This window comes from Oreochromis aureus, linkage group 23 (genome assembly GCF_013358895.1).
Source record: "Oreochromis aureus strain Israel breed Guangdong linkage group 23, ZZ_aureus, whole genome shotgun sequence".
NCBI lineage: Eukaryota > Metazoa > Chordata > Actinopteri > Cichliformes > Cichlidae > Oreochromis > Oreochromis aureus.
In genome coordinates, this window is record NC_052963.1 from 41,780,398 (window position 1) to 41,801,192 (window position 20,795).

General features: G+C 39.9%; 2 protein-coding genes across 8 annotated transcripts in view; one reads left to right on the forward strand and one right to left on the reverse strand.

Annotated features, from left to right (window-relative positions):
• Positions 1-6,967, reverse strand: part of elavl4 (ELAV like neuron-specific RNA binding protein 4) — a 77,649-nt gene extending 70,682 nt beyond the window's left edge. For 2 of the 7 annotated variants that reach the window (XM_039607500.1, XM_039607498.1), the window contains exons 1-2: positions 6,889-6,967; positions 3,021-3,146 (exon numbers count right to left, since the gene is read on the reverse strand). In XM_039607500.1, coding sequence (XP_039463434.1) covers positions 3,021-3,131 — 111 coding nt within the window. In that variant the 5' untranslated portion in view covers positions 3,132-3,146; positions 6,889-6,967. Of the gene's footprint in view, positions 1-1,030; positions 1,184-1,854; positions 1,923-3,003; positions 3,147-6,888 lie in introns of those variants that run through there. The other 5 variants (XM_039607502.1, XM_039607501.1, XM_039607499.1 and 2 more) reach the window with 3 other exon arrangements.
• LOC116315026 (BEN domain-containing protein 5-like) overlaps positions 6,900-20,795 on the forward strand; it is a 349,188-nt gene continuing 335,292 nt past the window's right edge. The window contains exons 1-2 of the mRNA XM_039607494.1: positions 6,900-7,069; positions 7,879-8,001. Of these exons, the coding sequence (XP_039463428.1) occupies positions 7,024-7,069; positions 7,879-8,001 (169 nt within the window). The 5' untranslated portion in view covers positions 6,900-7,023. The remainder of the gene's footprint in view (positions 7,070-7,878; positions 8,002-20,795) is intronic.

The window sequence follows — 20,795 nt, forward strand, 5'->3', positions numbered from 1 at the left end:
CGCGGACGCATTTCAATGCTTATCCTCGCCGTGCATTTGCATACACTTGACGGAAACCCCTGGATACAGTCTGCAGCATGACAGTGGGTTATGAAGGCTTCCGGGAGGCTCTGGGGTGTGGATCTGAGCCAGTTTGAAGGGGAGCCGAACCAATGAAGAGCCCACAGCAGATTAGACACCCACAGCTTCATGTCGCTTTAATGTGGCGAGTCAGGGATTTTCTTACAGCTCTTTTGCCTAAACGCTCAGGGTTTTCTCATGCCCCTTTTTCTCTCTCGTTCCCGTTCCCCTGAAGTAATCGTTTCTATGTAAATTGCAGAGTAATGTTGACTCCAGCGCAAAATATCCCCACTATTTACAGTTTCTCTGCCTCCGCTTGCTAACATGGCTTTCTCAGACGTTAACTGAAATCTAACTGATTTGACCGGTCTTTTAAAATCAGAAACGGACTCCTCGGGGTGTTCAAAAGCATTCGTTGAATGTCAAGGTTGTTGTAAAAAGTCTGGAATTTTAACAGCAGCGCTAATGGCCCTCTTTTAATTTACTACACATCAATTAATTCATCGTCAGGCAGTAAGCAGATAAATGAATATTTTAGATTCCTAACAACATTGACAAAATTCAACAAACAGAAAATATATTACGCTCACAAATGCTCACAAATGCACACACACACACGCACGCACACACACACACACACACACACACACACACACACAAACACCTCAAATTCCCTTGATAACAGTCTGACTGGCAGAGGCTAAAGACAGAGTAGGCGTCCATAATTGAACAAACATAACAATGTAAATATTTACTAATACTATCCATTGGGGATACAGGCAGAATTCCACAATTGATTTGCTCTCTTTCTGCCCTTTTGTTCTTTTCCTCAACACACACACACACACACACAATTATCACACACACTTACTACTACCACTACCATCGTTTCTCCCTGATTCACTTCTTGTTCTTATGCCATTGTTCATTAAAAGGATGGAGATATATATTGGTCTGTCTATCCTCTTACCAGGGGTGACCTGTAGCCCATCTGGGCTGGCGATGACAGGAGATCCCTGGGAAATAGCGGCGAGTGCGTCTCAGGGACGGAGCCCACGCCACTGGCTGCTAGTCCCGAGAGCTGCCCGTACCTCGCCATCATCTTGAGATGCTGCTCACAGAACACACACACTCATACAGAGACACGGGAGGAGAAGGGAGGACAGAGACAGAAACGGGGGGGGATAAAAAAGAGAGAGAGAGAATAGGTGTGAGAGAAAGGGAAGGAGAGCAGATAACAGCAGGTAGGAAGGACGATGGTAAAGGACAGAAGAGGGAGTGTGGGGGGTGGGGGACATGAAGAAAGAGGGAGGCAGAGGGGCATTACAGAACCCTTTGCTTTCACACAAATGCACGTGTGAGCATACGCACAGCCATACGCACTCGCGCTAACAGACATACTGTAGGCGCACGTGAAGGCACACAAGCAATTTTAGCCCCAGGTGGACAATTTCACAAGCAAGCCTATGTTTGATGGGTTTAAAGGCTACCTTAGTCTTGTTACAATAGGAGGATATAAAGTCTAGACACTGGCTCGCCATTTATTATTACAAGGTGGGATGAGTGAGGGTGAGAAGCGTTGCGGTCCCCTTTTCTGCACCAAGCATCGTGCTGGGAAATATAATAAACAGCTGCTGTTATCAATCATCCCCTCTGTCTTCTAGCTACGAGCATACAGAAGTGTAAAGACGCGCACACACACTGACATACGATAACACACACATGACAGAATGGTTGGCAGCAGACACACACAGGTGAGGTGCGGAGGGAATAAGCAAATCCAAATGTCTTTACCTCATTGCTCAACAAAGCAGCGTTGAGTGTTCGGCTTATTTCGAACATGTTCAGATTCGGTGCTTTTTTTTTTTCGCTCTGTCCTTTTATTTTCAGATTTTCTTCAGTTTTTGTTCTTGTTGTTGTTTTTGCTCCCACCTCCTCTTTTTTTTCTACAGTTGGGAGTCAGTTCCAGGAACACAAAAAAGAAAGAAAAAAATCAAATCAATTTAAAAAGAGGGGGATAAAAAAAAATCCTCTTTAATTTTCTGATTCTGGAGTTGTGATATTTCAGTCCTCTAGTTTTTGTCTCTGTCTCCCCTGTCTGCTGATGCACTTCTGCTCGTTGTGGCTGTAGTGGTGGCGTTTGTGCCCAGGGTCTCCGCACACGTCTAAGCAGTCAATATGCTGTCTTTTAAAATCTCCCCAGAGTCAGCACATTAAAACAAGCAGTCAGGCAGTCGGTGGGTCGGTGGGTCGGGCTGGCGGGCTGGCTGGCTCCCTTATCTGTCCCCCGCACACTGGCTCACACAATACGCTCCGATCCTCACACTGCTCACTAACAGATTAGCCTGTCCCAAAACATTGCACTTAGTTTAAACTCCCCTCCCTTTTTTCTCTCTCTCTCTCTTTCTTGCTCTCTCTGTGTATCGCTCCCTCTGGCTCTCTCCTATGCTCTCCCTCTATCTCTCTCACTCCATCTCTCTCTCATCCCCCATTGCTCATGCACTGAGGCAGCTACAGTTCTCCGCGCTACCACAAGGTGGGAAGACTGTTCTAGCAGCAGCAACACCATCGCCGCCACATCCCTTCCTCTCCGTGCCACTCCTATCTTTCCTTTCATATTATCCTCTTCTCTCCTCTTTTTGGGTGTGTCTATAACACACAGATGCAGATTGTAAAGGAACATTTATACTTAGACTGGCTCTCGCTTCCTCGCCAGATCGAACATGCAACCGGCATTAACTAATAGTCTAGGAAGTGCGAAGACTCATATTGTTTGGGTCTAATTATGATGTAGATTACATTTGAAAAAGGGCTATCAAGGCTTTCTGGAAAGAAGGAAGCATTTAGTGTTTTCTTTCATGTGGCTGAAAAATAAAGTAATGGAATGTAGTCAAATCTGCACCTTCTGAGGAGGAACCACAAGGGAGTGGAAATTAAGGGTACCTCTTATTAATATCTACCAGAGATGGAAAAAGTGAGGGTTGAGCAGATGCAAGCCTCAAGGTCAGGCAGTTGTCCTTTTCCTCAGCAGGGTGTGGCACAGAGATGACGAAGCAGCTAGTCACAGACATGGCAGGAGATCCGAACTATGGAAGAGAAAAGCAAAATAAATAAATATTAAGGGGATGTGAGCCAAGAATATGAGTCACTAGATCCTTGAACTCAGTCAACAATACATTAAAAAAACCATACCTGCATCTGATGTGGTAAAAAATGAAATTTGTGCTTATTTCTGAGAAACTAACAGACAAAAAAAAGTAGCTTATGAGGGTGACGGTTTTAAAGTAAATGGGTTTGTCGTCGTCTGCGCTAATCAAATCTTAGCTTCATCAGTGTGGCAGAGGATTTATTCCCAGTGCTTTAAATGTGCTTTTTGCTGTCTTGGATCAGAGCAGGGAGAGCGGCCAGTTAATAGCAGCCTATTGACACTGAACCATCTGTTTAGGTGGATGCTGTCCAGCACAGTGGAGAGAGGGAGGAACAGACAGAGAAAGTGTCAGATAAAGGGAGAGGAGTGGGTGATGATGAATGGATGATAGAAGGGGTAATGGTAAGGTGTAAAGCAGTGTGTTAGCAAATTGCTACTTTTAACCTATGTTTATGTCAACAGGGGAGGGAAATATATGTAGAGAGACTCACACTCACATCAAGGATGCGGCACGTAATATTGTTTACGTGTTTTAAATTAGCACATTTTCCTTTTCTTTAAAAGAAAATTGCTCGCTGTAGCAAGTTAAGTGATGGTGTCATTAACAGCATTACTATGTTATGGCACTGTTGTGCCGTCTTGGCTCCAATTCCACTTATTTTATTTTTTTTCCTTAGAAAAGGACTGCTAGCCGCATCCCTGTTCCGTAAAGCCGCGGTCTCTGGGGACGGCTGGTCCGGCACAGCCCTGGGGGGAGCTGTCAGTTGAATCATTCAGAGTGAGAGCTGATTCCTCAGTCAGCTGCCTCTCAAGCCTTCCTCTCTGACCCAGCCTCACTCCCCTGAGCCCCCTGATTGCTGTCACCATAGTGATTCTCTATGTACTGCCGGCTGGTCTCTACTTCCCTACTAAGCCCCCCGCACCCGGCCTCACACAACTGCCCATCTCCAACTCTGAGCCTCTTGTGCCCTGTGTTTTCATTTTTGCATGACTTGTTTCTTCATCGATGATGGGCTATATGTGTGGACGTCCTCAGCTGGCCGGAGTAAAAAGGATTTCCCTGTAGTTGCTGGAATACAAATGTAGAAAAACACAGATTTCCTCCCCTTGAATACACATATGCCGGGATAAAAAAAAAAAAAAAAAAACCTCACAGAAATTCTTTGTGTCATTGTTTTTTTTTGTGGCACCAAGTTACAAACACTGACTCATTTGATCAGTTTGCAATTCAGAAGAAAGACTAGCTTTCTGAAAGAATGAAAAAATATAGTTTTTGTACATTTTTTCCACTGATTTAAATGATGAGGTGTGTAATCCAGTCACTACCAAGCCACACTAACCATGACAGGACTGTCTACATGTGAAGCACGAGGGGTCAAATATATTTTTATAGGTGTGTGAAAATACACTCTCATGAGAGATAATTAAAATTTGAGAGTCCACATGTGTGGAATGTACCTCTCTTTTGTGTTATTCTGCTTTCAGTGATCCACTGAGCAGACACCAGTAGGTAGAAGTAAAGCACACGCATGCAACTCGGGGAGAAAGAAAGATTTCAACTTCTTCAGGCATTTTTTTAAAGAGGACACACTATTGTAGAATGTAAAGCTTTAAAAGAAGAGGAAAGCCATAAAAAGATTTCATGCACCTTTTCGTTCTCCTGTAATATCGCTAATATGCATAGGCATTTAAATGATAAAACAAGTTTTATGTCCTGTCCTAACTTCCACTGCAGGATACCATTATTTCACAGGTACTGTTATAATGTCAGATAGGTTTTTGGAATAAAATCTTGTCTTTCACAAACTGATGTGAGTTTCAGCCATGAGATGTAGTTACACCGAGTATCCATAGTGCTTCGACTATAGAAAAGACAAGCTTATGGAACATCCAAACACTCCCATGCAGCCTCTCTATTTGATAAGAGCTGAGAAACAAGGGAACATGTAGCGTGTCTAATTCATTCTTCTCATGCTCCATAATTCAATTTCAATCTCTCTCTTGAAAATGAATGATTGTACCACCATACAGCTCTTTAATTGGCATAGTGTTAAAGGAATGACATGGCATGGCGGACAGCTATTCAATTTTCAATTTTAACAAAATATTACACAGGAGCCCGGTATTCTCTTCCTGTCATCTGAGAAATAATCAGTCCGACCTATCTACTCAGTGGCCTGTTGATGCTCGACATCAAATACAGATCACACATGCACACGGGAAAAAAAACCCCATTGCCCTCTCTCTGGTCTTATTCATTTAGTCCTGTTACACACAGCTTATAACCTGAAAATTTGCAGCAGCCTGTATGCTCTTGCTCCAGGAGTTGTGCCGCTGCTCATTTGATGTACTTAATCAGGTGCAGCCTTTGTAATGGGAAAGGAATAGGGCCAGGCTTGATTGGCCTTGATGACATCTCTGCTCCAATTGTCTAGAAAATCTCCAGCTTTAATCAATCTGCAGGATAATTCAGAATCTCTGGCTGCTGCTCGCAATGATTGGCTTTTTCTCTGAAAATATCTTCAAAATGAGGTTTATTTCAGGTATGACTGCAATAAAACTGAGGAGTGTGCAGTATACAGATTGCTATTTAATTTGCAATGGGAGTCTTGTCTAGCTTACTGATTCCTGTAGAATGTAAATGTCGCCAGTGTATATTGTTGGTGTACTTGTATGGCTTGTGCATGGGGCAACACCACAGGGCTTCGCAGTGGGGGATAAAAACTGCCAAATTCTAACCATCTATTGGCATCCAGCTAGCAAGCATCAGTGATAACAATAAGTACAGCTTAAAGGACACTTTACAAGAATACTCACCACAGTCATAGCCTGTACATCATCCTGAAAACCAGGACAAACTTATCCAGTGCCATTAATCCAACTTAGAACTAGGTTTTAAAAAAATATTTATTTAGTTATTCTTTTGAATGTATATGTGTGTGTGTGTGTGTGTGTGTGTGTGTGTGTGTGTTAGAAGAAGAATTACAAGATATCAAATCTTGAACCATTTAGTTTTTCCACCATTTTTTAATTACTCTTAGCCTTCATGTTGACTCAGTATATGTATGAAATGCACGTGAAATAAGAAGGAAGGCTTACTCCCGAAGTTTTCCAGGGACTTCGACCTTCTGGGTGACACCAGTTGTGTCTTATTTACACTCCTCTGGCTCCTCTTAAACTTTAGAGCTCAGTTTAAGATATTACTGACCACTTTCAGAGCTCCTCATGGTCAGATGCCTCCCTAGATTAGTGAACTACTTCATCCAAACTTCATACAGTAGGTCAGCTGATTAATACTTGTTGGCTATACCTAGATCCAGGTGCTGGAGACTGTGCTTTTCATGGTGTGGCTTCCAAGTTCCAATGGATTTAAGATCGGTTGACCCTGCTGATAACTTTACAAAGAAGCTTTGGACCCACCTGTGCATGTTTGGTTTTATCCATGTATTTTAGTTTATATTGTAAAACACTTTGCGTATACAGTCCTTCTCAAGAACAAAAGTCACAAACTTCACTTACTTTCTTACTAACTTGAAATTCTGTGAGTGACCTTTTCAGAGTTGCAGTTCTTTGTTTGTCCTGAACCAACCATGCTTTGATAAATCATAGCTTACTTTCAATATTTAATGATTTTTGTAACCACTAAACAAACATAATCAAACACTGGGTTTATTACTTACTCATTGCCCGGGTGAACCGATTTCTTGCGTGTCTTCTGCCCAGCGGCTCACTGATGAAGGTTGCAGCGCCTCTCCCGCTTCCTTTTGCTCCGTTGCCGTGGTAACTCACAGAGAGCGTCGGCTGCTTTGTAGCAGATGGAGAGGAAGATGGAGGAGAACACTGTTAGCGACGTCGACGCTGGTGTGTAAATATGAGCTTTAACCCGGCAACCCGTTCATTGCTATACAAGCAGAGGGAAGCGAGTGATAGCCCGTTATCTCACAATAATATGCGCGCGTGACTGGCTCGCTACGTCTCTTTTTATGGACGCTAACGTTAAGTGTGTTAACCTCCTAGCTAGCAGGTGCAAAAATGTAAACACAGTCCTGTCACCAGCAAGCGTGAGCTAGCTGTGCTGCTGTCGACTTTATTCAACCATATTATGAGCTGCATGTGCGTTTAGATAATTGCTGACATGACAAAGTTAACCGCTGCATAGCCGAGCAGACTGTTTGTTAAATTGTGTTAGCTAGCTTTGTTACTCAGACTGCAGTGAGCTGGTGTGGTGCTAATTAGCTTTCCGTTGTATCTGAAGTTTTCTCTTGGTGATTAAAACCGGTGTTTGTTCGTTATCCTTCTAAATGAAAGCTACTGTAAATGAGCAGCTCTTAACAAATGGTACACGCCACTGTAATGGGGGCGGGGATTAAAAAAATAAAACGCACATTTAAACCAATAATAATATTTGTTGTGGCAGGGGTTTTGTCATGTTTATCATAGTTCACTTACTTTTTTTTTAAAATTAATTACCACCTCTGGACTCCACAGTTGTGAAAAAAAACTCTTCCTGATTATTGTTGTTTGCATATTTGTACAAAACGCAGATTTATTACTTGTTTTAATTTTAAAGATCTAAACTAAATATACTACTATTTTATTAACGAGCAACGGCATAAGAAAGTGGTCACAGTGGTCTGAGTTAAATTCTACATTTTCCACTTGTTCTTTAGGCCGTGAAGCTGGGGGAGAGGATGCCTTGGTGGGCAACGTAAACAAGCTGATCGTGAGCCCACCAGGATACTCAGGAACTCCGCGAAAAGGACATCTGGTTTTTGATGCATGCTTTGAAAGTGGTGAGTAACTGCAAAACACAATATTTAACATTTAGACATAATTACAGGATGCACACTTGGATGGAAAGCAAGACTTTCTTATGCTGGTTGACACTTTTTTAAGCAGATTTGTTTAGCAAAAATGTCAGATAATTGATAATTGTTAGATCAGATGCTGTACTGACAGCTCCCCACATCCTGCAAGCACAGTGACCAAATCACAACAATCCCTTCTTCTCCATGCAACCCAGGTTCATAGTGAAGGGTTTGTATATATGCTGACATTTGAAAAAAATCTGTTGTTAGATAATATCGTACTGTCATAAGACCTGTGTTGAAGCCAAATATTACTGGTTGTCACTGCTGCCCTAGCACACTGACTGCAGTTACCTGTTTGAACATTTGTACATTACTTTTGTTATGTGATCTTAATATTTGTAGTTTAAAACAATTTTAAATCTGACATGCCTGTGTCCGTTGTTAGCTAGCATCTTGTATATTTGCCCTGGCTTTGTATTTCCATGGCTGAATCTAAATTTTTTAAACAATAATAAAAAAATTGATAGACAAAGTGGTAACCTATGACATCTGTTATTTATGTTCCTGGGCTGGAGCGTGGTTGTGGTCAGAACACAGTATTTGCTACCTTTTTAATTGAGCTTGCAAGTTTTAACAAAAAAGTTTGTGTTTGTAACATCGCCTGGATTGTCTCCACTGTGGCTTTGCTCCCTTAGTGTCTCCACGTGTGTGTCAGCGAGAGCATAAACTACACCTGTGATCTCTACATCATCCTGTCTGTTATCTTCCATTTCGTTTGTCTGAAATTGTTTTCTAAAACTTTTTATCCATACACAGGGTCCTCACAGTTCAGAAATTTTTTTTGTTGTTGTTGTGAAAGTGGATGAGATGCTGGCACTATTGATCCCTGAAATCTTTTCACAGTAAACTGGGCAACAACCCTGTTGCACTCTGTTTTTTTCCCCTGCCTTGTTTTTCCTTATCTAGCAGTTGAGAATCAGTTTGATTTGCGTGTTTGACTGCAATCTACTGATGAAGCTGTGATTTCTGCTTGCCCTAGCACTAATTTGGAAGACTCAAAGAAGTTCCAAGATGCAATAATAACTACAGACTCATTTTGTTAGCAGTACTAACTGTTACCTTAATTTTATGGGAGACAGTCACATATTTAGTTTTTACTGAGGCTGCATTAAAGCAGCATATTCAGCACAGCAGTCTCTTTGTTTAAGCAGTCAAACACACCACAGAGCTTTAGACACAAAAGATGCTCCACTTTTATTTTTTTTTTCAGAAGCTGCTGGTGTTTCCCTTTTTATACACAACTACTATGTATGCACATTATATTGCATTTAGCTTTTTATTTCATTTTCTAAACTGAACCCACATATTTGAACAATCTGGTCATTGCTGACAGAGGCATGACCAGAGAGCACAGAATGTAAAAACAGATCTCTGGACACCATCTGCGCCATTAATAGGGACAAGTCCTCATTCTTACACTTTTATATAAAAGTTTCTGGGATTTTAAAATATTTACTTGGCAAAAATAGAAGTTAGCCCAGGAATTTTAAAATAGAGGCCGTTGCGCTGTTACATGCTAGATAACGTGTATAGCTCATGCTTAAATGTGGATATATATGCACGTAGTATGTAGGCTTGTAAAACATATAGTGCTGTTGTTCAAACATTTACTCATTCTCTATATACACAAAAGAATGCAAATGTTTTACAATGCGCATTTTGCAGAATACCTCATTGGCTCTGGTTCAGATTTGATTATTCGTTCAAACCTCTGCCAACACAGGACCGAACCATTTATATATTGCGTTACATCCACAAGAGGGCAAAGTGATACCTGGACAGACATACTTATAAAGGCATTTCAACTTAAGGATCTCTCTTAAAAGAGCTACATTCCAACACATTACAAAACTAAACAAATTAATTTGGTTAAGTTCTATTTAATAGGGATTTGACAACCTATTCGAGCTCTGCTGTGAAAAGCGTGGAGCAACAATGATCTTTTCCCTAGCATGAAATGGAAAGTAACAAACCACCAGGGAGCTGCAGGAAGCTTTTATCAGTATATTATTTTCTCTGTAGCTGAGGTAGTTTGCGAACTCTCTGCTATGATTACCGCAGGAATATTGTTGATTATTTTGGGTCTTAAGTGACTCATGTTGGGCCAAAACGCCATTACATTGCGCATTTTTTAAGATTCTTGTTTTTTAGACACAAGTTACAACTGCTTAGTTAGCTAACGTACACTAATGTACCTGCTGTTATCATTTACTGTGAATTGCAAATATAAAAAGAAGCTAAAAAAGTTGGTATAACAAAAACCCAACAAATCATAAAAACATAATAGACAAATGTAAAATTTAACTCTGTTTACCTTTAGTTGGTTAACTTATATTGGTTCATTTATGCTCCCGAATTAGGGAAGTTTAAATCATTTTCATTCTCTTCTTGTGTCAACAACAGTGTATCTGAAGTCTGAAGCTGGACTTAGGAGCACGCCGAGTAGTTGTTCTGACATTGACTCACACATGGTACAGCTATGTGGTATTGTATGTGGATACTAGCAGTCTGTTTGCCTCCCCTCAGCAGTGTCGCATTTGTTGTGGAGGAAATCCAGCTAGGTATTTTGTGCAGGTCAGAAGAAAGATAGCCACTTGTAGTGTGATTATTTTCCACAATTAATTTTCATAGTTTGATTAAAAAAAAATCAATTATATAATTGAATTGAGACTGCTGTACGCATAAAGTAAGATGAAGTTAAATATGCTCCAGAGTCCTTTGTTAATGGCCTTGCTTTCTGCTAGTGGAGTGGCATTAAAACGAAAATGAAGAACTGGATGTTTTCAGCACCGACAAGGTCGGCTGGTTAGACCCACAAGCAGGCAAACACTCAAGCACCAAGTAGGCAGAATAAATCAGGGAACCAGCAGGCTCTCTCTGGGACTGAATCGCTGTGTGGAGATTAGGTTCAGATGGTGCTCAGATTTCATATTTCCACAGATAAGCCCATTTTGGTTTCTGCAGACTCAGATGAGCTTTTACTTCTCCCTGTTTACTTTCTGTTGTCTGACTTTGGTGTCAGTGTCAGTGTTGTTCTCCAGCGTTGATTCTCTGATGCACTTTTTCAACAACCTGGAGGTCAATGGATTACTAACAATTAAGTTGGGTTAGGCTTATTCACAAGAGGAAAGACAATCTTTTATAGACATATAGTGGGATAGATAAATCTTGTCAGACTCATATGTGAAGGAAAGTACAAATATATAGTATCAGAGTGTTATATTAGGAGAATTTTGCTGCAATATCAGTGTGGTAATTGCCCTTTTTATAAATTTGCCTTTTTTTCCCCCCAGATGACATGGCCAGAGGAGCTCAGACATTGATTAATGGGTGCTGAGCTCCCTCACAGGGATCAGCTAACATATACATGTCTGTGGCTCCGGATTTATCTCCTGAATGATTTATGGAATTGATATTAATCTCTTTCCAGTAAATGCATTACTAAAGTTAGAATATGGAATAAATTGATATTTGCCAGATATTCTCAAATTAATGCCCTGTTGCTGTTTCATTTAAACACTACTGGTTTTAACAGCATTGCTTTAACGTTCCACTTCATAGTTTGTAATTTTGTTTTTTACAGAATTCTTTACATATTTTTCTAAAAGTTATACTCCATCTCAATTCTATGTATTTGTCTGCAATAGCACGTCTTGCTATTCATATGTGCGTTGCCATCATTTACCATAGTAAAAATAAATGTGCTGCAAACAAAGTACTACTGTCTTTATAAAGATAATATTACTTCTTAATTCTAAATTCTTAATTAAAATTTAACAAAATAAAAAGCAGAAATTTTGGCATTTTCTTAATTTATGTATGTTTGTTTAACTTGTTCTGAGTTTCCTGAGGTCAAAATTAAACATGAGGTAAGAAATACAAATGTAAATTTCTATAAATTTATCAGAGGAAGAGTTCTCTTTGCCCTTCTCTTATCAGATAAATAATACTAACACTAATTACCCAGAGTTACCCAAGTTACTTTGTTTTTTAATTTATTTTTATTTTATATTTAATGTATTTTTATAATGCAAGTGGAAACTTGCATTAGGAGAAGTTCTTATTTATAATATTTCTGAACATAAGACTGCACAGATTAAAACAATCCTTGGATAAAAACTTGAATGTTGTGGTAGAGAAAGTACATGCAGTTAAACTGTGAAAGAGCAAAATTTGTTCCCTCGTCCTTTAATTGTATTAAAGATGTTGAACAGCAGCAAAAGTGTAGGTTCACCTAACCTGAGAATACCTGCCATATTGTGTTTACAGTAAATGTTGTACCTCTGCTCACACTTTATAAGACAGGTTGCATAAGTGAAGAATGTAAAATGAGCTTCTGGTTTCATATATTCAGTCTGATATTTGTGATACGAGTGAGGGAGAGGAAATTGGAGACAAATATGTAAGCTCCTGCCACACATGTTCATTTCTCAAGGCAATTGAATGGGCCTTTTATGACAGTCTGTGTCTGTTTTACTTCTCTCAGACTAGATTGAATAGTCAGTATTTCAAGCAGATGTTTTTATGTGAAAATGATGCATACCTATAGGAAGGATCTTTGCCCGACTCCTGATGCTATCTGCATCCCATGTACATTTCCATAAAGCACAGCTTTTATTTTCTCGTCTTCATATAGCATAGAATAAAATCTAATTGGTTTATTAAAACAGACACTGGTTATGTAAGCTGTTTGCCAAAGGTATAAAACCTAATTTACATTTAGATGAGGCTTAATTCACTTTGTTGTCTGTGCTGTGCTGATCAAGTCAGTGATGGCCTACAGATTTACATACAATGTGTGTCTCAGTCAACAGGCCCTTTGACACAGAGTCATTATAAACCATTAAATGCCTTTTACTGTACTATGCCTAAAAAATGAGCATGACAGTTCTCTCTGTGTTTGGTACAGTACAACTTGAACACTGTGGCTATTTTCATTCTCACTTGTTTTGTTGAACATTTTGGATTGTATAATTTGCCCAGTGTTATTAACACCCATGTAAACACGGAGTTTTACTTACTGAGATCCTTTTTTTATGTAGTACAGTAGGAAATAGAAGATTTTGCTAATCTGTAAACATTTAAGCTCTGCCCTATTGTTGTGTATTGTGTCAAATGGCAGAGATTCGTGAAAGTGATAAAAGAAGTCTAATTGTTTTTAGAGTGAAATCCAAATGACATTCTTATCTTGTCTTGTCACACGCTCCAACTGTTGACATTTTTAGCTAAGTCCCAAATTCTTTTGTGAATGCATCCTCACAATGTCGCTGACTAAAGTGCCATCTGTCTGTACAAAGAACGACACTGACAGCGCAGGCCTATTGTTTTACTGCACCTCTGGACCATGCACCAGATATAATTAAGCACTCATTGATTAGACAGACCGCTCTCTGCTGACAATGACTTGCATGGTCAAAGAAATTCCCCAGCGGTGACAAGTGTTTAATGGGGTCTATTGATAAAGACAACTCATAGACTTTACAGTCAATTCACTCAATACAATCCAACTTATATTGCAGACTGGAGAACAGATATTGTCGAACTGCTATGTCCATATCGTACTACAACCAAAATAGTCAAGGCTGTCAGATACTGTTTGAAGTCATAGTGTTTCCTGAGCCTGGATAATTGACCTGATTTGTAAATCATGTAACAGCTTGTTAGACTATGAAAGTAAAAAATTACACACTGTTTCATGGTAATAAGTAATCATTTTCTCTATGACTTTATCGGTGTCTCACCTCGTTGCGAAGGGATTTCGGCCCACCCTTTGCTACAATGTTCAGTTTTTTTTAAGTTTGCAGGCACAGCTCTCTTAATGTCCCACCAAAGCATTTAAACTGGACTGAGGTCTGAACTTTGACATCACCACTGAATCACCACCTGGGTTCTTTTCTTTTTCAGCCATTGTTGTAGATTTGCTGAAGTGCTTGGAATCTTTGGCTGTGTCCAAATTCAGGTGCTGTATCCTTCGAGGGACCTGGCCTACCCGGTCTACGTAGGTCTTGTTGGATGACCCGCTGGTGGCCGGGCTTTAGCTGTTGAACAAATTTCTCTGGTGGCACGACAGTGCTAATAGCTGGTATGAGGTGTTTGTGCCTATATGTGTGGTTGTGCATTATGACCAAACATCTCCATTTTTGTCTCATCTGTTCAGAATCCTTGTGGTTTGTTCAGGTGCAACTCGGTGTTTTTGTTTTGTTTTTCTTTGTTAGAGAGAAGAGGTTTTCTTTTGGCAGTCCTTCCATACAAGACATACTTGTTCAGTCTTCTTATTGTGCTGTCATGAACCTTAACATGCTAACTGATGGCTGTAGGGTCTGAGATGTAGCTCTTGAGTTTTTTTTTATTGCAGTTTCCCTGAGCATTGCATGGTCTGACCTTGGACTGACTTTGATGGGATGTGTTCTCTTAGGGAGATTGTGTTGTTGTGTTAAGACACACCTGAATGCACCAGACAAAACAAAAATGTCCAAAACTTCTACTTTTACAGAGGTGATCACACTTGCTGATGATCCGTTAAAGTGCATTTGATTAGTTGCGCCTGGGTGCTACTTACCCTCTTAATTCATGTGAAAGCAGTAAGCGTGTCCTTAGTTTTTTACACGATTGCATAGAGTCCTGGAAAAAAAACAACAACTCTTTTTCACATGACTGTGTATTAACTTCCAGTTAGATAAATAATGAATATCTTATCGAACGCTTGTGCACCACTTTGTACAGAAAAGCTACAGATAGATATTCATTACTACATGGACGTTCATATCATCCAGCATCTTTAAAAAAGAAGTGTTCCTGTGCCTCAGGTCTATTGCATATGTTGCTTATGTAGCTCTAATAGTGACTTTTGAAGACTAAATAGCAGATTTAGAACAAAGATTTTTAAAATATGAGTTAGAAATATGAGTGTTCAAAACAAGCTTCTGATCATCCATCCATCCATCCATCCATCCATCCATCCATCCTCATCCGCTTTATCCGAGATCGGGTCGCGGGGGCAGCAGCCTAAGCAGAGAAGCCCAGACCTCCCTCTCCCCAGCCACCTCCTCCAGCTCATCCAGGGGAACACCAAGGCGTTCCCAGGCCAGCCGAGAGATATAATCTCTCCAGCGCGTCCTGGGTCTGCCCCGGGGCCTCCTCCCGGTGGGACATGCCCGGAACACCTCACCCAGGAGGCGCCCAGGGGGCATCCTTGTCAGATGCCCGAACCACCTCAACTGGCTCCTTTCGATGTGGAGGAGCAGCGGCTCTACTCTGAGCCCCTCCCGGATGGCCGAACTTCTCACCCTATCTCTAAGGGAGGCCAGCCACCCTTCGAGGAAGCTCATTTCTGCCGCTTGTATCCGCGATCTCGTTCTTTCGGTCACTACCCACAGCTCGTGGCCATAGGTGAGGGTCGGGACGTAGATCGACCGGTAAACTTCTGATCATTAAAACCCAATTAAAATACTGAATTCTACTCGTAATACTTCGGATATACGTATTATATCCTAATACTTGAATTAAAACAAAGCAATTCAATGTGCCATTCAGTATTCACTTTTGACTAAAAATATGGCCACCATTATTAACAGATACTGGCGCGTTTTTACCTCGGGAACTATAAATGCAATGATAGTCAGCAATGTCATTTTACTCGTAAAACAAAGATTTTATATCATCCGGATACGAGCAAGACTTTTCCAATTAAAGGGATAATTTAATGTAAAACCAGTAATATGATAAAAATGCTTAAATGTCCTTGTGGGTTGGCATATATCGGTAAAACATCCAGACCTCTGAAAAATATTATTTCAGAACATAGATGTGTTATTGGAAGTCGTGATCAGAAAAGTCCAGTTTCCCACCACTTTAAGCGTATGAATCACAATGTGTCTTGTCTTAGTTATATTGGCATTGAGCATGTACAGCTTGCAAAAAGAGAAGCGGGCATTAATACTTAACTTTTACAGCGTGAACTTTATTGGATTTTCACTCTAGAGACTTTAGCCCCAAAAAGTCTTAACGAAGAAATGGACTTTGTCCGTTTTTATGACTCCTTGTATTTCAGTGTTATATTATATGTTCAGTTTTTCAGTGTATTTCTTATGGATTCATGTGTTTTCAGTTGAGGGTCATATTGTATTTACTGCATCTAATAATGCAAGCGCCCCTTTAGACTTGATGACGGGAATACCGGACGGCAGTGTAGTATCTTATAAAGAGCTTTGATATTGTATTTTGTGTATATATTTCTTAATAATAATGTTTTACACGACAGACACTATATAAGACGATATAGCAAATTTTTTATTTGTCTGATCAACTGCATTAATTTACATTGTTAGATATTACTTGTTTGGAACTTCAGCATGTTACGGATTATGTTTTGTTTTTTGTTTATTTTATTTTATTTTTTTGTGGAGACCTATTTTTATGTTTCTGTTGCAAATTGTTTGTCCTATAAAAGATCTGGTTCCTGATTGGATGTTATCACTGTTGGTTGTGGTCATGTGACCGTTCACAGGGGATTTAAGATGGTCCTGCCTTGTGTTTCAACGTCTGATGAAGAGCAGGTAGGGATGGGAATTGATAAGATTTGGATTCCTTATCGATTCTCATCGGCTCCACTTTGAGAGACGCCGCCATCTCTAAGCTGCATTCTTGCAAATTAATTACATGCTGCGTCATCAAATGTTTGTGCACATTGGAGATATTTCCCCTCTTTGGTGTGATCAGTGTTGGGTCATTACTCAAAAAAAGTAAAGTAAAAAAGGTGTTACATATATTACACAGAACACTTTTCTTAAAAGTAATACAGTACATTACAAGACGTTTGTTATACTACTCGTATACTTATGTTGTACTATCCGTTACTTTCACGTTACTCTGTAAAATGATCTGAAACACACTGTTTCATAATAACCGATAAGCAATTTAGCATTTAGAGTGGTGCAGTGTGCGGATCGTTAATTACCGACACAGATTCTTAATAATAATTATCTTGTTAATTCTACTTAGGTGTAAAACAATATTAGTAGTTGTTAGAATTAGTTTTGACACCATATCAGTTTCAAGGTAAACATGGTAAGCATTAATGTTTACCATGAAACATTGAGCAGAGGTGATGAGTAGGTAATAGCAATAGCAATAATCTTCAACAGTTTTGAAGTCTATTACTCTGAGCAATACAAAATGTGGTATTTATATTTTCCAGGAGAGCTCACGCCAAATTTATATTTAGGGTGTTGCTATTCTTCTGGGCATACATTAGGTTAATTTGGCTCTGGTGCAGTGATGGATAGTAAGTCATTTTCCCTTATTTTCTAATGCAGAGCAGGTTGGATTGATACACTGACACAAAAAAGTCTAGTCTGAGGTGAAATTATATTTTGTTATTTTTTTACACATTCATTAGCTGTTACTCATTATCAGTAAATATTTGCCACTGCCCAGATGATCATTACAGTATAAATTAAGGTTTCCAACCCTGACATTATTGCTTTGATGATATATCTACAACCTCTTCACGGATTTACTCTAGATTATAAATAACCCATTATTAATAATTGATAAACAAAGACTTTCTCTTATTTGTTTTAAATTAGAAAACAATAGTAAATAAATAAATGTCTGTAAGGAGATCGGTAGTAAGGATAACATGGAAAAAACAGTCCCTTTAGTCACTGCTTATGTAGGTTTGCTTATCTCATTTTGCTTCAAGTGTATTTTTCTTTTCTTCCAGCACTCAATAGTGTGTTTAATTTGTCTGGCCTTATCTTCTCCCTGAAACTGTCATGTCGCAGTTGCAACGACCCTCTGAAAAATGATTGATTAGAGTCACGACTAAAGCAAAATTCAGAAGACAGAGATCAAAAAGAGATGGTCGGAAAAAGCATGAGAAATAAGGTACTACAGAAGGAAAGAAAAATATGAACACTTGGGGGCGGGGTGGCTGGGGGTCTGTAGCCAGTCAAGGGGGGAATGCAGTCAAGCTTGTCAGAAGATATTTATATACTCCAGAGTGCCCCATGAATCAGGATAGTTGAGTTTCCATTGATTAAAGAAGAGGGAAACGTTTTTACAATCAAGCCAGATGCTCAGAACGAGTGGTTTGGAGAGGCCTGAGTTTGCTGCAGTATGCAGCTCTCTCCTTCACCTCTTCTGCCTCTCTGATGAAACAATCCAGAGGGAGAAGCAGCCCAGGGGGGAACAAAAATATATCATTTTTGTTAATGCCTTTTTACTTGTAATCAGCATGAGCATAATTCAGAATTTGTTTGACACTTAACTCCCCACACATGTGCATTGTGCTGTCATATGGCCTTTTAATGGCTAGAGTTTTTTACTTTTCTATAGCTCGCCGACCTTAGAACGCTCTCTCTTATGGGCTTTCCAAAAGAAGATCTATTTGTCTGAGTAGGAGGGAGCACTCCTGACATCTGATGTATTGAGAGGCACTCCCAGTCTCTCTGTCTCTCTTACATGTCCTTGGCAGCAGAGAAGCTTCACTGCTCAAATCACTAAATGGCCTCTCCAGTTTTCCCTTTTAGCAGTTCTCTCTCCTCTCTCTTTCTTTTAAGTCAGGCGCAGAGTATGGAGATAAATTTGAGTTGTCTTGGGACTGTTGGCAAGACCATTGCTTTTGATTTATGCTATTTATTGGCCATTTGTATCCCTAAGAAATTACTCTTTATTGTTACTTCTTGTTTTATTGTCATATTCTGAGGTTTTCTTCAGGTATATATAATACCTTTTATTTCTCTTTTTGAAAAACTCCATGCAATATGAATTGGGGTTCATTTACATTTGCTTGACCCTGTGTTAAGTGTCCAGGATGTATCAAATAATACACTTTCTTCATTTGGTACACCTGTTCAGCTGCTAGTTAATTCAAATGACTAATCAGACAGTCACGTTGCAGCAAGCCGATACATTTGGACATGTAGACATGGTCAAGAGGACCTGCTGAAGTTCAAACCAATTTCTTCCTCATCAGAATGAGGAAGAATGTAAAATGACTTTGAATGTATTTCTTTGTATTTCAGAAACTACTGGGATTTTCCCACACAACCATTTCTAGGGTTCACAGAGAATTATCAGAAAAAGAGAAAATATCCACTGAAAAGCAGTTCTCTTTGTGAAAATGCCTTGTTGTTGCCAGAGGTCAGATGAGAATGGCCAGACTGCTTCAGGCTGATAGGAAGGCAAAGGTAACTCAAATAACCACTCGTTACAACCAAGAGATGAAGAAGAGCATCTCTGTATGCGCAACATGCCAAAGCTTGAAGCAGATAGGCTACAACAGCAGAAGACTACAAGAGGTGCCACTCCTGCCAGCTAAGAACAGGAAAGTGGGGCTGAAGTTCATAGAGGTGCACCACAAATCAACCGTAGAAGGTTGGAAAAACATTGCTCGATCTGACGAGCATTGATATCTGCTGCCAAATTTGGATTGTAGAGTCCAGAATTTGTCATACACTACATGAACATGGATCGGTCCTCCTTTATATCAGTGATACCAGCTGCTCGTGGTGTAATAGTGTGGCGAACACTCTCTTTGCGTATTTTGGGCCCCTTAGTAATAACTGAGTGTTGTTTAAATGACCACAGTATATCCATCCATCCTTTTGATGGCTGCCTCCTGCAGGATAATGTGCTGTGTCTCAAAGCTCAAATCATCTCAAACTGATTTCATGTACATGGCAATGAGTTCACAATATTTAAATGGCCTTCACACCCACTGGATCTTCATCCAGTAGAGCACCTTTGGGATGTACTGGAGCACAACAAGAGATTTGCATCATGGGTGTGCAGCTGAAAAATCTGCAGCAACCTGTGTGATGCTATCAGGCCAGCGCCATGTTCAGTCTATGCCACAAAGAACTGAGACAGTTCTAAGAGCAAAGGTCGGACCCAGTAATAGCCCAGTGTATCTAATAAAGTAGCCGGTCTTTATATTTCAGTCTGAATGATTCACTTGTAAAGATAACCCCATATATAACCTGTATGATCATTCTCTGTAGTACTTCCCAGCTTTATCTCGTTGTTTTCGTTTTGTCATCTGTATTTGGCTCCTTCAGGTTATTCTCATGGCTCTCTGTTGTTTTTAGAATTAGCAGGCAGCTATTTTAATCAGAAACAGTGCCAAAATCCCACTGTAAGCACCTAACAGCAGACAAAGTCAGGTTCTACTTTGAGTAGAGGCAACAATAGATTTAAACAGATGGACACATGCACACACACACACACACACAGATGACTCCACTATAATGTGAGACTGGCTGTCTTTTATATATGTAAACAACAACTCCATGCATATTAATTTAAAGGTGATAACATGCCAGTGTTCTGCTGTATTTTATTTTTTCTAAGCAGAACAAATGCTACCAATCTAAAAATCTGCCTTGAACACATGGCTTCATTGAGGCTTGACAGCGTTTTTGCAATGCAAAGTGGTATCAGTAGCACTGAATGAATTGCAGAGTGATAATCCCGTCTGACATTTGGGCCTGTTGCATATGGCCACGTCTAATCACTAAGTGAACACATTGGCTCAGTTTTGCTGCTCAGGAAGTACTACAAACAACCTCAGTGTTTTGTGAGTTAATTGTTGATGGCTCTGATTTGAGCAACACATAGGAGAGCCCGCCCCTTGCACATCTATTCAAAATGTCACCAAATGCTAGCAGCAGTAGGATATTTGTAAAAGTTTGAGTCACAAAAGGATTTGATTA